Source organism: Solanum tuberosum, unplaced genomic scaffold (genome assembly GCF_000226075.1).
Source record: "Solanum tuberosum cultivar DM 1-3 516 R44 unplaced genomic scaffold, SolTub_3.0 scf00434, whole genome shotgun sequence".
NCBI lineage: Eukaryota > Viridiplantae > Streptophyta > Magnoliopsida > Solanales > Solanaceae > Solanum > Solanum tuberosum.
In genome coordinates this window covers 309,869-328,738 of record NW_006239359.1, presented here as the reverse complement: position 1 = coordinate 328,738, position 18,870 = coordinate 309,869, and the positions used below count along the sequence as shown (strand labels likewise).

The following is an 18,870-nucleotide window of genomic DNA, read 5'->3' as shown; positions in this document are numbered from 1 at the left end:
AGATAATGTGTTGCCTCATTAAAAATCTTATCAGAAAAATCCAATTGGGACAAAAACCATGGTTAAGAAAAGAGTATTGCGTGTAGTTTGTTCAAGATGAAGGAAATTGATAATAGGAACATGTGCAACCGATGTGTTCACTATTATAAAGTTAGAGTCACACTAGGACTAGGCTACTAAATCTTAAGTTCACTCCCCCTGATGAAAGCTTTACTTAATATCTCGGAGACAATGGATTCCAATCTTATATCTTAACTTCTTAAATGATGCTGGCAATGCCTCAGTGAATAACACTGTAAGATTATCACTTGAACAGATCTTTTGAATTTCAATCTTACTATTTTGTGGAAGATCATGTGTTAGAATGAAATTTGCTGAAATATATTTTGTCTGGTCTCCTTTGGTGTATCACCTTCAATCGCGTTCATAACTTTCGTTATGTAATAATCTTCTAACATTTGCATAACCAATAAATCAATTTGTAAGTTGACAACAAAGCACATGTGACCATCCCATAATTAATGTAACTATCATATAATAGCAAACGGTCCACAAGGCAGGTGAAAGGGTCCATATTCACCTTTTTATACGTTCTTAAATTTCAGGGAATACAATCTCAATCTTAGTCGCTACAATGATTATTTTATAATGAGAACAAGCAACACAAGAGAATTTTTGAAGAATCTTTTATTTCTTCAACATATAGCCACATGAATTCTCAATTACTTTTGCATAACATTTGAATCAAAATGGCCAATCAAGCATGCCACCTGATTTTTTTTCCAGTAAACTTCTAGTTTACTTTTGCATGTGACTCTATCATCATGTCCATGTTTGAATACAACAAACAAGCTAAAAGGCGGGGAATCTTTTATATAAGTATTTATAACCAGCTTTGGTTGTTGTAAGCTGAAGATATTAAATCTTCTCATAATGTATAGTCTCAATATAATAATTTTTCTTTGCAATTTCTCTGAAATGAAAAAAGTTTTTTTTAGACTTACGACAACCCGAATATTATTCCTCCTATAATAACACAATAGATCTTTCGGAGCTCATAGTTAATTTTGTGTACTATCACATGATCCATGACACACCTTAACATCACTTTGAAAGGTCTAAGTGTACCACCACTTTATCTTCCTTTCTTTCGATGAAGAATTTATAAACTTATTAAATTAGATCGCACGACAACCTTGTGTCCAATGACCTTTCATACCATTTTGATGATAAAAATTATCTTCACATTTTGAAGGACTATTTGGAGAACTCAAGGAGTTCTTCCTTTACTAATTACCACAATGATGACTATTTTAATTTTGTCCCTCCATGCCCTTATTCATAGATTCAATCACTTGTCTTCTTTCAGACTTATTATTACCACATTCTGAGAGTGTGTTTGGATTGGCTTAAAAGTTGGTCAAACCTACTTTTAAGTCAGTTTTTGACTTCTAGAGGTGTTTGGCAAAAAAAAAAAAAACTTAAAATAAGTAGAAAAAATGATTTAAAATAAGTTAGGAAGTGTTTGACAAAGTAAAAAATGACTTAAAATAAGTCAAAAATCAAAAGTAGGTCTTCCCCTACTTTTTATTTTTTGATTTATAAATTATTTTAATTTGACTTTTTATTTTTGACTTAAAAGCTGCTTTTTAAGCCAATCCAAATGGGCTCTGATACGATAGAATGAAGCAATTGAGCAGAATTCAAACTTATCATGTACTGGTACCACATTCACTTTAGGGAATGGAGCAAATTCAATGAGACGAATTTCATGACTTTTCATCAAAAATATGTTATTTTTGCCTTAGTCATCATTTCGTTATTATTATGGTGCATTGAGACTCCAACTAAATGTCTTACTCATATAAGGCACGTTAGGCCATAATTCTATGGGACTCGAACTCTTGATGTCTTGTCCTCTTGGTGTGATCGAACTTGAATATATCGTCTTACCTTCAAACATTTTTTATTACGGTGCATCCGAACTTTAACCTGTTGTCTTACCCTTTTGGTTGGATAGGTCTTGAATACACCGTCTTACCCTCAATATTAGCGAAATCAAAATAATACTCAAACTCATACTACCAAAATTTTATATCTTTCTTCCGTTGAAGAAATTTTGTGGAGCGGAGAGAATTTCAACTAGTAGAAGTATATGCCTTTGAATCCTGATCAATGTTAGATTGAAATTTATATCTAAATTATAAAAGAATTCTAGAAAATATATACATGATTTTATGCATAGAATATTCTTGATTGCAGTAGTTAGCATTTTCCCTTCTTGATTCTCACAACGAGATCAACCAAAACATGAGCTGAAGAAAAACTAAGACTCAATCTCTATTAGTTAGAGTCTCGTGTTGATAATGTGTTGTAAAATATGAATAATATATTACAAGATATATAGACAAGAGATATGGAGAGTAGAATGTATAGATAATCTTATTCAAATGTCTTCCAGTGTCATACAATGGTGAAACAACAACCATATTTATAGGTTGAAAATCACTCCAAATGTCATCATGTTAAAAAGAAGTGGGAATTTCAGTGATCTTCTCTTATGTATTGCTTCGTTTTATTGATTTTCCTTCACGTTTATAATTTTATATTTTAACTTTTTTGTTAAGATTATTTTATTTGATCTAGTAGTAATGAAAAATAGTGTATCTGGACTGATTTACTTTTCCTAAAATTATGCTCTTTTAATTAATATTAGGAAAAACTATCTAACTAGACATACATTACTATCATATATTCTAATATTACCTCTACTTTTAAACCATTAAATATATTACCACTTTTAATATTTTATATCATATATTTTAAAAATACAATTAGAAACACATAACCCTTAAAATTAGGATTAATTAATTATCTATACATTTAATTATCAATCCATTAACATCAGTTTCTTTCTCTCTCATCAACAGTCCCACTCTGCCAATCACCTAAGGAAACAAGATCTATCCTCCCCCCACCCTCACGTCCTCCACGAGCAAAAAGGCTAGTGCCGTCACCGATTTCAATGGTCGTACGAGTAAAAAAGCCAGCAAGATCGGAGAAAAGTTGAGGGAGGGTTCTCAATTTACCCATGATAAAGGTATATCTAAAACTGAGAAAAACGGTAGAGAGAACATCAATTGTGAAATTGTGAAATTGAGCATTTGTATCAAATTCTCAATACTGTCCACTTTAGCCAACAAGATTTGACATTTTCTAAAGTTGATTTTGAGGCTCCAAACAATGTTGGAACCAAATGAAATTGTGTAAAATATAACCAACTAATTAATGTATACATCACATAAAACTTAAGCAAGTCTCATATAGGAGAATATTAAGGCGACAGTAGCACCGAGGAGCTGAAGAAGGAAGTCATTTCATAGCCACTAAAAGTAGATATTTTTGTGATTAGATATCATATACATAGAAAAACAGTTTAGATACACATAATGAACATATCAGATACATAGAAAATAGTTTAGATAGACATAATGAATAGATCAGATACATTAAATCGTTAAGTACAAATCGATATCCATCACTACCATGATGATGCAGTTGAGTGATCTTTCGATGAGAAAATAGTCAAATCATCCCTCAACCTATAACCAGATTACCAACTACACACCTATACTTTACAGGGGTCCTATTACCCCTGGACATTTTCAAAATGAAATATATATCCCCTTAAAATCGAACACCTAGATTCGCACTAAGTAGTGATTTGCACGCGCCCTGCCAGGTAATATTACGTTTTTTTATCTAAAAAAATAATTCTCTATTATGCTTTTTCCTTTTATATTTTCCTTTTCTACTTTTCTTTTTCATTTTCCATTCCTATTTTTCCTTATCTTCAACAATGCTTTTCAAATTATTATTTTCAAAAAAGGGAAAATGCATAAGTACTCCCCCAACATATGCCCGAAATCCCAAAGAAATGTTTATACTATACTAAGGTCCTATTACCCCCCTCCCCAAACTTATTTTATTAATAATTTTCTACCCCTTTTCGGCCTACCTAGCGGCTGACACTATCAACTAGATAGCTTGAAAAAATTATCAACACGCGTTGAGCCCAGAAGATAGTGTCACGTAGGCCGAAAAGGGGTAGAAAATTATTTATAAAATAAGTTCAGAGGGGTAATAGTACCTTAGTATAATATAAGTGTGTCTCTGAGATTTCGGGCATAGGTTGGGGTGGTACTTATGCATTTTCCCTTACAAAATGTGTTTTTAGATAGGATACATTCCATGACTACTACATATGCTTAGACCTTTAGAGGAGGTCTGATATCAACAAAATCTCGATGATCTTTATTGAAGCTTTAAGAGAATGGCAAACTCCATCGTCGGAATCACTTCTGCTTCCACTACTAGTATTGAACTTAAAACAATGCTTTAAAAAATTACTAGTAAGCAACACTAGTTAGCCGAAATGATGATATCGGTGTTGGCTAGCGGAGAGGCTATTCTTGATTTCAATTTAACAATGTTAACCTAAGAAGTTTGATGGATTCTTGCAACCATTTCAATAAATGGGCTTTCTCCATTAATTAGATTGTTACCCAATGATTTTGTAATTAAATTCTTCTAAGTTAATGGGTTTGTTATCAATGAATTCTTCTCCATTTTTACACTAAAGTTCAATCCTCTTGACTTTCGATTTTAATTTTGAGTTACCGCCAAACTTTCAAATCGGTGAGAAGTGAAGCTACGGTGACAAAAATGTGATTTAAAGATGAGAGTTGGCTTAGTGATAAATGGATGATGCAGGCCTGGTGGTGGAGGTGAGCTGATATTGGTCTGTTAAAAGGAAAAGAAAGAAGAGGAAGAAGGTAAAAATGGAAAAATAAATAAGAATAAAAGTAAACATAAAAATTCAAAAAAAAATGAAATAAAAGAAATACTTATAAATACTTTTAATTATTTTTGTTGTCTCTCACTCTCTAACTACACCTTCTTTGGCCACCTCAGCATTCAAGGAGCAAATAATTATATTTTAAAATAGTCCAGGGAGGTAATAGGTTTCTCGTGAAGGATAAGTTTGTAGTTGGTAATTCGGTAATAGATTAAGGGGGTATTTGGCTATTTTCTCATCGTTCGATCCAACACTCGATTGTGAACAAAAGCAAAATAGTACAAAGTACGAAACACGTAAAAGAAATTATATCATATTCATAGAAGAAGAGTTTGGATACATAGAATGAACAAATTAGACACATCTAATCATTAAAGTTATACATCAAATATATGGAAGAACAATTCAGATACGTAGAATAAACATATCAGAAACACAAAAAATTAATTTTTTGAAATTTTCTAAAGTTTATAAACACATGATTTTTTCTTTAATTAATGTCTTTCAGTTACATTCTTTCAAATACACTAATTATATATATTTAATTAATATGTATCCGAGATATATGTATCTAAATACGCCAGATACATGTATTCACTGTGCAAAATATGATAGAATTAGTAATATTGTAAACTCATGGGAAAAGAGATAATTTGCTTCTAAACGAGTGGATTTGTGTTGTTTACCCATAATATTATTGGTTAGTTTTTTATTTTTCATAAACAGGCCTAATATACTTATTGAACATTAAATTAAATGACAAATATTATTATAAATGCAAAGCCTCAACCAGTCAACCTCTTGTAACAAAAGTGCCTATATATAGAGTCACATTCTTGAAATCGTCAACAAAAATGACTTGTTTAAAAAACATTTCAGTTTTGGTCACCTTTTCTTGTTTTTGTCATCCCAAATCAAATCAGACAAATCATTTACAAATCTACATCAGATGTTAAGGAAAAAAAATTTAAAAATGTCATAAATGATGTTTATACAGCTAATAAATTTCAAGAGATTTGTCGATCAGTAGGGATCAAATTAGATGATAAAGTTTCAATAAGTAATGATAATATTAGAAATATTTGTCGATCTGCTAACAAGGCTATCGATGAACTTGTAACTATTGAAGGACAAAATAATAACAGCACTAAGCTAGTTAGTAAGTCATCTTAGTGGTTAGGTTAGTTATAACTTTCAATCAAGAAGTTAGTTACACTAAGATTCCCTTTTAGCTCTCATTGTATATACTTCTGCACACAAACTAGTAGATACACACTTGAATGATAATCAATGAGAATTCTCTCTTTCTTCTTCTTCTTCTTCTTCTCTTCATTTCACTAACAAGTTCATGGTATCAGAGCAGAAGATCTTACTCTGCTGAAGGCTGATTTCAATTCAAAGTTAGTACCGATTACTTCTGTTAATCAAGTGTTGATTCATTCAAGTGTAGAAGTAAAAGAATTAAGTAAATCTCTGGAAAAATGGCTGGAGACGATAGAGTTCAAGATGAACCAATAATGAATGAAAATCGAGTTGTTCCCATTCAAGAATTGACTACAATCACCCATTATTCCTATCACCATAAGATGTTAGTGGAAATCAAATCATTTCCTTCCGACTGACAGGTATGGAGAATTATGCAATCTGGTTTCGATCTATGTGTATTGCTCTGTTGGGTAGAAATAAACTGGGAATAATGGATGGTTCGTGTAATAAAAAAGTGTATAGTGAAAATCTGTGGAATCATTGGGAACAAGTTGATGCCATTGTGCAATCTTGGTTGATAAACTTTGTTTCTAAGAATTTACTTGGGGGCATAATGTATGCTTCCACTGCAAGAGCAGTGTGGCAAGATCTACAAGAAAGGATCACCAAGATAGCTGGTTCAAGAACTTTTAATTTGCATAAGGAAATAGCCACACTAACTCAAGGCACTAATTCTGTATCTATCTATTTCTCCAAACTCAAGACACTTTGGGAGGAATTTGAGGCCTTGGTACCACCATCAGGCTGTGATTGTGAGAAGTCGAAAGAATTCATAATACACCTACAAAAGTTGAAACTGTTTCAGTTCTTGATGAGGGTAAATGACTCTTATAATCAAGCAAGAAGTCAAATATTGCTCATGACTCCATTACCCTCAATCAATCAGGCTTCTGCCATGGTAGTGGGTGATGAAACCCAGAGTATTGTGTCAGTTACAGCTGGAGTGTTGGGTCCAAACCCAATGGCACACTCGAGCAACTATGAAGTTTCCATGTACAGTAAAACAGGTGGAGGTAAAAAATTCACAAGGTACTCTCATCTATATTGCGAGGTATGTAAAATAAGAGGACAGAACAACGAAAATTGTTGGAAAATAGTGGGATATCCAATAGAGTTCAAGTACAAGAAGAAAAAACCTTATGAAGGTGGGAGTACATTTTACAATGTGATTGAAAAAGAGAGCCCAAGAAATGATGTAACACATGTTAAAGGTACATCTAAGTCACAACCAGGGTTCACCTATGGTACCAATACAAATGTGCATAGTCAGAGTCAAAGTGCAGGTAGCATGGATCAAATTCAGTCCAAGCTAAGTAATGTTGATGCTAGTCATTTCACACAAGAGCAATATAATCACATAGTGCAATTGCTAACTCAACACAGTCCTCAAGTCAGAAATGATCTTGTGTCTAGCACAACTGCAAATACTGCAGGTATTATGGCGGACTCAATGGCTATGACAGTATCCCACAATCCTACTTGGATTATAAATACAGGAGCAACTAATCATATGACTTCAAACTTAGAGTTGCTAAGTAAATTGTCAATTAATAAAATAGGCAATCATAGAACTGTACAACTGCCTAATAGGGATGAAACACAAGTTACACACACTGGGTTAATTAAGTGTTATATATGATGAGAGTATTGTTTCTAATGTGTTGTATGTACCACAGTTTAAGTTCAATTTGCTTTCAGTTTCAAAACTAACAAGAGAGCTACAATGTTTTACTTCTTTCTTTCTTGACTTTTTTGTCTTGCAGGATCTCTTCACTGGAAAGGTAAAGGAGATTGGTAAAGAAGAGAATGGGTTATATTGGCTATTGAGTAAAGATGCAAGAAGACCTAGCAGCTTAGCTGCTCAAGAGTCTAATGGTGTATCAAATATCAAAGTAGATATGAGTCTTTGGCACAAAATACTAGGACACACATCTACTTCAATATTACACAAATTGTTTGTTATTGATCTTACTAATATTAGAAGTCAAATAGGAGATTGTGTAGTTTGTTCATGTGCTAAGCAGTGTAGATTACCATTCCAAACTAGTAATATAAAAAGTAATAGTTGTTTTGAATTGATTCATGTAGACCTTTGGGGTCCTTACAAAACTAATACATATGATGGACACAAATATTTCTTAACAATTGTAGATGATTACTCAAGATATACATGGCTGTTTCTTTTGAGACATAAGTCTGATGTTTGTGTGTCACTTATATACTTTATGAATTATACTAGAAATCAGTTTGATAACATAGTAAAGATAGTTAGAACTGATAATGGAACTGATTTCATTAACTTAATATGTGATCATTTGTTAAAACAACTAGTAATTATTCATCAAACTATATGTGTGTACACATCCCAACAGAATGGAGTGGCTGAGAGGAAACATAGACATATCTTGAAAGTAACTAGGGTCATCAGGTTGCAGGCTAATATACCTATAAAATTTTGGGGACATTGTGTCCTGGCTGCAGCATATTTAATAAACAGGCTACCTAGTTAAGTGTTAAAGGGTAAAACACTTTTTGGTAAACTCTATGACAAAGAACCTTATTTTCTCATCTAAAAGTATTAAGGTGTCTATGCTTTGCTAGAGTGCCAAATCAGCATGCTAAACTTGTATCAAGATCTAGAATTTTTGTACATATGGGATATTCAGAGGTACGGAAAAGCTATATTCTATATGATTTAACTGATAAAGTATTTTTTATTAACAAGGATGTAATATTCAATGAAACAGTATTTCCATTTATCAAAGAAAAGACATCAGATCATGTGTTCAAAGACACTCATTCAACTTTAGATCATTCAGCTCAATGGTCCAACATTCCTATTGTGAAACCTACTCACCAGTCTAAACAATGTACAAGTGTTGAAGGAAAGTCAAGGACAACAAATGATGGAACTATAGAAGAAGATCAACATGATGGTGAGCTAAGGGCTAGGTTGAATGAAGAGCCATTGCATGAGCTAAGGGTTGGGTTGAATGAAGAGCCATTGCTGGGACAACCACTTACTTGTAACACCTCAGAAACTATTAGACCAAACTAGAGCCTCAAGCTAGGGTTCTAGAGTTTGATGTATGAGGAATATAGTCGTAGATGAGACTTTTCGTACTTAGAATAAGAGTCTTAAAGGTTAAACGTCAAGGTACGTGTTAGACCTCGTAGTATGGAAGACCACCTAAGGTTTGGGTGAGGGTAGCAAGGGCAAATACCAAGGCAAGGGGGCAAAACCTAAGCAAAAGGCCAAGGCTGCCCAACATTGGCCATGTACTGCCTAAGGTTCACGACCAGTAGTCCTGACCATGGTCCGTGAAAGGGTCCATGAAGACCCCTTAGTCTTGTGGGAAGTCAAGCCTTGAGGCCTAGCTACTGCCTAGGGACCACGAGCCACTTCACGACCCGTGGTCATGACCACGACTCGTGGGAAGGCTCGTGGTCAAGCCTTGACATTTGGGAGCTTGGCAAGTTGAGGGGAGCCACTGGTCAAGGGACCAAGGGTCGTGGTACCCTTGACAGTTCGTGAAGAGGGGCGTGACCCCTGGCAAGGGGCATCCAAATGAGGGTTAAATTAGTAAATTTGTTTTTAATTAGTATTAGGTGGGGAGTCATTTTATATTGGTTTTATTCACCTATATAAATTATTTTAAGTCATTACCTACCCCAACTAAGTCATTTAGAATCAAAACCCCCAAAACATCCCAAAAGTTCTCCCCTCTCAAATATTTCTCTCTCTAGAAACCTCAATTGAAGAAGATAGAGGTTGAAGCTAAGGTCAAGAACAAAGGCTCCATTGCTAAAGTCTTGTACTAGGGTTTTGATTAAGGTATGTTTAGCTTTTCATATATGGGTTCTTCCACCCATAGAGTCCACTAGAATCTCCCCTAATTTGTGAAGAAGAACCCCAATCTAAGCTAGGATTACTTCCAATGTATGGGTTTTAGATGGGTATGATTCCAATTGGTTGGATAATACTTACATATGATTAATTTAGTGTTGATTCATGATATTATGATGAATGTATGTGAATTCCATGATTAACCCTAGAAATCAAAGTATGTGGAGTTATGTCTTGTGAAGTGAAATTGACGATTCTTGATAGATTCTCTAGAATTGTTATCATGTATAGAACTTAGTCAAGAATACAAATATGAAATCATAAATTGAACTAGATCTATGAATGTATAATAGACCAAGAATTGTAGTGGTTGGAATTGGGACTTATGATGAATTATGCTTAGAGTTGCCTATGACTAAGGCTTGTAACTAATATGTCTTGTGATCTAGTCTAGTATGATGATTGTGGAGTAAAGCTTTATAGTAGGGCTTAAAGTCATAATGTTGATCACTAGGGCTTATAGAGTAAGTCTAATATAATGAGATAGCTTGCATGAATTGGTACACAAGTAGATAGAGTTATGGTGGAAGGCTTTTACCCACATGACCTACTTAGAACTATATGAATGGTTGTATGTAGAATGTGAAAGGTCTTCTCACATTGAATGATTCTAGATTGAAAGGTTAATCACCTAAAATGAATCAAAGTATGTTAGAATAGAATAGCTTGAAGTGTGACATGTGATCCCTTCATGTATAGTTGACTTAGTAGCATGGGCTAGAAGGTCTCATGGTAGCTTGGGATTGAGGAACCATACTCACCTAAGGTTAGCTTGAATTAACATTTGTGGGATGCTCTTCATGGTAGCTTGAATGAGCATTTGTAGGATGTTCTTCATGGTAGCTGGCATTAGTATAGGCATGGTAGCCTAGGATTGAAGACTTAAACTCTCCTATGGGTAGCTTGAACTAGCATTGTAAGAATGCATTCATGGTAGCATGACTTGGTTAGGCCAAGACCATTTCATGGTAGCTTAGGATTGAGGATTCATACTCTCTTAAGGACAGCCTAGGGTTGAGAATTCATACTCCCCTAAGGGTAGCATGCATAATATTGAATGTTTGCATGGTAGCTAGGTTGGAATACTTGTATTCTTCCTTGTATAGCTTGGTTTACATATTAGTGTGTTTTTCCATGGTAGTTAGGTCTAGCCTAGTAGTGTGCTATTCTTTGATAGTCTAAAATGATAAATAGTAAGCATTGAGTAAGCTAGCTTAAAGAAGTACTTAGTGTAAGTGGTAGTATAGGATGCCATTCATACATGGTACAAGTATGAATTGAAGCTACTTATGAAGTGTTCTCTTATGTGATGTATACTTAGCTTGGTTTGTTGCTATAGTTGCCTTTCATGATACTATTGACTTAAGATGATAGTTCCTTGTCTTTATGAAGTAGGTCAAGAATGACACCTATGACTACTAAGCATGAATAGAGTGATGTCAAGATACGCTTAGTGTGAGTGGTATTATGGGATGTCATTCATGCATTGCACAAGTGTGCCTTGAAGTTGCTTAAGAGTGTAGTGCTCTTATGACGTGAAAACCTAGGTCTTAACTATGAATGTGGACTATGCCCAAGAGTGACCAAAAAGAGGTACTTAGCTTGGATGGTATTATGGGATGCTATTATTGCCTTGCACAAGTATTCTTTGAGGTGGATTGTGAAGTAGTTCTCTTGTAATATGAAAGGCTAAAGGTTGAAGTATGTAAATATGAAGGTTTAAGTAAATACTATGCCATGAATATGATTTATCTCCTATGCTCATTAACTATGTCTTATGTTGACTTGTGATTATATAATGCTAATGTTGGAGATTATGCTATGATTATGTTATTGTCTCTTATGCTTATGTCTTATGTTGACTAACCATTTTGAGATGCTCTTATGATGTTGTGCTAGCTTTCATACTTGGTACATTTTGTACTAACGCATACTTTGCCTACATTTTAATCAAATGTAGGGTATTGGAGATTGATTTCCTTTGAAGGCAAGGTTTCTATGAAGCAAGAAGAAAATTGAAGATTTAGTGAGTCCTCATAGCTTCGAGGACAAACCCATTATTCCTTTATGTCATTTCTTTATGTTTTAGACATTGTATGGGCTGCATCCCAAGTCTTTTATTCAAGAGTTTAATAGATGGTTTGAGACAAAGTTATAGTAAAGACTTCTGCTTGCTTATGAAAATGGTTTCGATTGTATGAATTTAAAGAAGTTTTAAATTTTCCATACTTTTCTATTATCTTATGTTATGATTATGCTAAGGGCTTGTATGAGACCCCTTCGGGGTCAAGTACGCCATGTTACACCTAGGGTATACCCTTGGGTCATGACACTACTGATGACAATCAACCAAATAGAAAATCTGCAAGAAGCAGTAAACCACCTATTTGGATGAAAGATTTTGTATCTCTCAACATTCATAAGGGTTCAGGCTATGGTATTCAAAACTACATGAGTTATGATAAGATATCAAACAAGTATAGTGCCTACATAGCTGCATTTTCAAACAATGTAAAACCAAGATCTTATGCAGAAGTTGCAAAAGATCCAAGATGGATAGAAGCTATGAAGTCTGGAATTGAAGCATTGCAAAACAATCATACTTGGGACATCGTAACTCTTCCTGAAGTAAAAACTCCAATAGGGTGCAAGTGGATATTCAAAGTAAAATATAAATCCACAGGAGAGGTAGAAAGGTTTAAAGTCAGGCTGGTGGCTAAAGGTTACAGCCAACAAGAAGGAATTGACTATCAGGAGACATTTTCTCCTATAGTAAAGATGAAGATTGTTAGGTCTGTGTTGGCATTAGCTGCACAAAATCACTGGCATGTGCATCAAATTGATGTATTTAATGCATTCTTTCAAGGGGACTTGTTTAATTAAATATGTATGGAAATGCCACAGAGGGATTCACAAGCCATGGGGAGAAGAAAGTATGCAGACTTGTGAAGTCACTATATGGGTTGAAGCAAGCCCCTAAACAGTGGAATATTAAATTGTCTGAGGCACTATTGCAGCTAAAGTTTAGACAAAGTGATTATGATCAGTCAATGTTCATCAAGAAAGATGAATCTGGAATAGTGATTATTCTTGTAAATGTGGATGACATGCTAGTTATAGGAGACAGTCTAAAAGTTGTGGAAGAAACAAAAGGAAAGTTAAAACAGGCTTTCAAAATGAAAGACCTTGGAGAACTGAGGTACTTCTTAGGCATTGAGTTTGCCAGGTCTGACCAAGGTATACTTATACATCATAGGAAGTATACATTGGAACTTATATCAGAGGCAGGACTCAGGAGTTCCATACCAGCTTCAACCCTATTGGATACAAATGTCAAGTTAACAACCAAACAGTTTGATGATTAAATCAGAGCAGGAAGCTCAGAAAATTCCAACACAAATGATCCACTAGTAGATCAAGGAGCATACCAAAGACTGATAGGGAAATTGTTGTGTCTAACTGTGACAAGACCTGATATAGCATTTGGGGTCACTACTTTAAGTCAGTTTCTTCAACAACCAAAAATGTCCCACATGGATGCTGGTCTAAGGATTGTGAGGTATGTGAAGAACCAACGCATTCTAATGTCCAACAACAAGAACACTACACTAACAGCTTACTGTGATTTAGATTGGGCTTCATGTCCACATACTAGAAGGTCAGTAACAGGCTACATCGTAAAGTTTGGTGAATCCATGATAGCTTGGAAGTCTAAGAAACAAACTACAATATGAAGGAGCTCTGCAAAAGCAGAATACAGGAGTACGGCTACCACGGTGTCAGAGTGAATATGGCTTATAGGTATGCTAAAAGAGTTGGGAGTGAACTTGAAACTACCTGCAAATATCTACTCAGATAGAAAGGTTGTTATACAAATTGCAGCTAATCCAATCTATTACGAAAGAACCAAACACATTGAAATAGATTGTCACTTTATAAGGGAAAAAATAGACAAAGGATTGGTGGCAACAAGGTACATATCAACAAGGGATCAACCAGCTGATTTGCTTACGGCCTCAATATTGTGCAACATTTATATCTTAATTCCAAGCTAGGGACTTGTAACATTTTCTCACTATCTAGCTTGAGGGGGAGTGTTGAAGGACAAAATAGTAACAGCACTAAGCTAGTTAGTTAGTCATCTTAGTGGTTAAGTTAGTTATAACTTCCAATCAAGAAGTTAGTTACACTAAGATTCCTTTTTAACTCTCATTATATATACTTCTGTACACAAACTAGTAGATACACACTTGAAGGATAATCAATGAGAATTCTCTCTTTCTGATTCTTCTTCTTCTCTTCATTTCACTAACAAGTTCAGTAACTTAACCTCCTCTTGATCTTTATAATTAGTAATGATTGGGCAAATCTATAATGTTTAATTAAAAAATCAAAATCTTTTATTATGTATGTGTTTGTATGAAGACTTTATCGAAAATAATGACATTGAAAATTCAACTTTTATTGATTAAGCTTGGTTTATAGATTTAAAAATGTGACATAAATAATTTGATTTATTATTTATAGAATTTGTACAAACCCGATCCATGTCCACTCCTACAAATCATGGTGTGAAAAAGTCATCTTTTGTTGTAAGGTGGACTATGTCACATGGTGTATTATGTCGACCTTTTATTAGGGATGTTTAAAAATCGAATCGAGATCAATAATTCAAATAAAAAAAAGTTATTAATATATTGATAATAAGTTATTGATTTAGCGATTTGGGTAACGATTTTGATTTTTTAATTATCGAATTATTGGTTCTTAGTGGTTTGAGGTTTTTAATTAACAAATCAATCCATAATCGGATAATAAATTATACGTATACCATTCGTTATATAAAGTTCTTGACTTAGGGTTTAGTTTCATACATTTATTTCTAACTGTCTCAAACTCTTGGTTATTCTAATAGGTAAGGTGGTTGCTTTAGAACAAGAAATAATATGTCAACTCATGTATATGGTTCATTTGGTTTTTCACCTTATTTCTAAGTGATGTTCAATATTTTTTTGTGACAAATTTTACGTTAAACCAATAACGATCAATAATTGATAGACCGATAACTGATATGCCAATATCTTGCAATTTAACATATCTACAAAATGATAACTAATAAGTCAAGTCGATAAACTTTAAATTCGAGCCGAACCGGCCGACATGGAACCCTAACCTTTATTAGATATTCTGCTTCTAATTTATGAGACCTACATTTGAAAATTAAAACACATATTTCTCATGTCTAATGTTATAAACGGTCTTCGATATTGGTCCTCGTAATAAAATAATATAATTTTGCATTGATTTTTACTTAATAAACACAATCAAATTTAATCTCAAATTATTCTATATGGCAACATAATTTTAGATTTTATATAACCTATACATGTTATGAAACTATATAAAACAATAAGAAGAATAAAGTAGAGAGAAGTCATTGTATTTCTCCCGAAAGATTAGAGATTGAGGGATATTCATAGATTAATTACAATGAAGGAAAAACCGATTTATTTATAAGGAAAACTGTATTGGTCCCTAGGATTCCTAATTTTTCTCCAAAGGAATCCACATTCACTAAAACACAAATATATTTATAACAATACAGATATATTTTAAGAAAACAAAAGAATAAATTGAAATATATTTTTCAGAAAGAGAGAGAGACAATGTTAATGGACTACTCATTTTGGCCCAAAAGCTAAAATAATACTATTTGTTGCCAACTTCTGAATATTGGGCTACAACCTGCCAAATTGGACACATAATTGATACATTAGTGTGCCAGATTTTCTAGACAGGAAAATTATGTAATTTAAGATAACATAATCTCTAAAATCTCTATCATTTGAAAGAATTATAAAAATCTCCTTTTTCCTTTCTCTCTCTTAACATTCGGATACATCACTCCACCTCTATCAGATATATTACAACTTTGTTTGTATACAATGTATCTATACAAATGTTATTATTGATACATAACCCCAATTATTTCAAACCTAAATCAGTATGAATCTGGTTTATAGTTATGTATATAACTTATATATCTGAGACATAACTTATGTATCCTTTGCTATGTCTAGACTCTAGGGTGAAAGAGCAATATATCCGCAAATTTTGAAAAATCCAAAATTATTATAATTTAGAAAAAAATTAGTATAGGATGTAATTAGCGGCTAGGGTGGATCGAATCCAATTAATATGATACAACATTATTTGTCAAGCTTGGTGCAAGTCATTTCGAGTAAAGATATTTTTCATTCAAGTTCATTGAATAATTCCATGATAATTGATATGAGTTTTAATCACCTTATTAGCAAAATCCGTGACAAGTTACAAGCATTTTAATTTGGTGAAAAGTAGCAAGTCGATACGCATTCCTTTCCCAAAAATTTTCTTTCATTATACTAAAATATGATGCATGCATGTACAAGCTCTTTAACATAAAGTATTAGAAAATATACTAAAGCTTGAATATAGATATATGATATAAAGTTTGATTTTAAATTAACGTTTGAACATGCATTTTAGGATTTCAAATCAGGATTTAATTATTTTTAAAAAACATAAACTTTGATTCATAAGTGTATATTTGGTAAAAAAAAAAAAGACTCGTCATTTTAGATTTAACAAAAAAATTCATGTTTGACATGAAGAGATTGTCTGTAATATGCAAATGGATTATATTAAAGAATAATTTGTTTTTACTATTGTTGACAAGTGAATCTTTATAAAATTATGTGTAATTGAAAGTTTGTAATTACAAATATTTATTTATAAAAGGAACATGCAGATATGTGATTTATCGATGCAACGTCTTGGGATATTCTTGTAGCTTATTTATGAAAGTATAAGTTTACAAATCCAAATTACACACACTTCAATTTCAAATTAATCTAATTTCAAATCACAAATTCATATCTCATATCTAGTAGGGCTCTAAGCAAGTACTTTTTTGACTTTTTTTGGTAGATTTATTTTTATACCTAAAGTATGTGATATTCCCAAGTCCGAAATGGAATAACTTATTGGATACTCAAAGAAATATTTAAAATGCTGTCATTTCTTTTTTTGCTTTAGGTTTTCTACATAATCTACTTGTTTAGCTAATCGAGATTTAAGCACAATGAACTTTTCTAGATGAAATAAAATTACTTCTTATCAAGGAATTTTCTATTTTCTTAATTAAATATCAAAATCTTTAATCAAAGATGAAGACATTTCAATCATATCTCCCATTATCCTTCACCAAAATACTAGCCTCTTCTACATTTTCTTCAAGTATTCCAACATTATCTCAACAAATTAATGTTCCACATGAAAATGGATACGTATCATGATAATTTATTCACATTTAAGGTTTATATCTCAATAAATAATTATAACTATTTTTATCATACACATATTCATTATTAAATGTCATGTATTCCTACCTTTAATTTTAAACTATTAAAATTAAATTATTTGATATAAATATTGATCACGAATAAATATCGAGTAGAACGTTTCTTTAGACATGAACAAGTTGATAGTTCCTACTCTCATCCTTCCCAAAATAGGTAGGTAAACAACCAACTCACAGAGAAATACCCTCATTATTTTATTTCATTATTTAAGTAACCTTTTTCCTTTTATATTATATGGTTTAAAACCACGTGGCAAATTCTTGCCAATTTGTTTTTTTCCTAGTAGTTCATTGTCACCAACCTATACACGTCAATGTGTCTTTAGAATAGGGGCATGAAAAGAGTAAAAAAAATATTTATTTTTATTATATGCATATGTGTGGGACAAATATAAGGTTCTTTTTTGAATTAACATTCATTGCACTTGCACTATACAATAGGTGTACACTATTTGGATTAAACCGAAAATTTAAATCAAATCAAACTAAATTTTAATTTGGATTGATTTTTTGGATTTTTGGTTTGGTTTTGAATTTATAATTTATTTTATTTGGTTTGGTTTCGAATTTAGAAAAATTGAAAATCGAAAAATTGAAAAAATTGAATTTTATATATATGTTTAGAATTAAGTTGGAGTTAACCACTTTTGTCCTTTTTTAGTTATTTTCATTGTGATTTAGTTTATTTTTTATGTTTGGACATCTATAATTGATATACTTTTAAGTATTGTGTTTTATGTTTTACTTGTGATTTATATTAAAAAGTATATTTAAGAAATTCAATATATATGTTTATAATTATTGACATAACCGATTAACCGAACAGAAAAAACTCAAACCAAACTAAATTTATTTTGGTTCGGATTGGGTTACACTTCTTCAAAACCAAAAACCGAAAAACCCAAACCGAATAGTATAAAACCAAACCGAAAAACCGAATACACACCCTATACCATATGTGGTGCTTAGGTTAGCATTAAATTTAACAACATACCCATCCAATATAGGTCACGTGTTCTACGCGTGGGTGCTTAAATCATCAAATTTAACAATATAGGTATATGCAAATAGAAATATTAAAATAAAAAGGAACAAAAAAGAAGAAAAAAAGGGAAAAGCTTTCCCCTTTAAGAATGAAAAAACATTCTAGCAGGGGGGAGAAAGTGACAAGCAAATACTTGTTTCAGACGTAACCTTCTATCTCAAGTAGCATAGAGATAGAGTTCAAAATTTAAATTTTTGCAACGTCATAGTAGTAGTTATAATAATAATAATAATAATAATATATCTAATAAAATTTTATTATAAGTAAAGTCTAGAAAGCTAGGATGAAGATCGAAGATTATTTTCTAATAGACCCTCAATACAAGTGAAACATATAAAATTAAATAATGAAGAAAAAAATAATAACAAGTATAATGAACGAAGGAAACAACC

General features: G+C 32.5%; 1 protein-coding gene across 1 annotated transcript; it reads left to right on the top strand.

The window, feature by feature from the left end:
* The first annotated feature begins 12,482 nt into the window (after positions 1 to 12,482).
* On the top strand, positions 12,483 to 12,914 carry LOC107058111 (uncharacterized mitochondrial protein AtMg00820-like). Its single transcript, XM_015303442.1, has one exon. It carries the CDS (start codon positions 12,483 to 12,485, stop codon positions 12,912 to 12,914), a length of 432 nt encoding a protein of 143 aa, XP_015158928.1.
* The last annotated feature ends 5,956 nt before the right edge of the window (positions 12,915 to 18,870 follow it).

Excerpts from the sequence above, each read along its gene's own strand:
- LOC107058111 (XM_015303442.1), top strand. The coding sequence starts at position 12,483 with ATGAGTTATGATAAGATATCAAACAAGTATAGTGCCTACATAGCTGCA.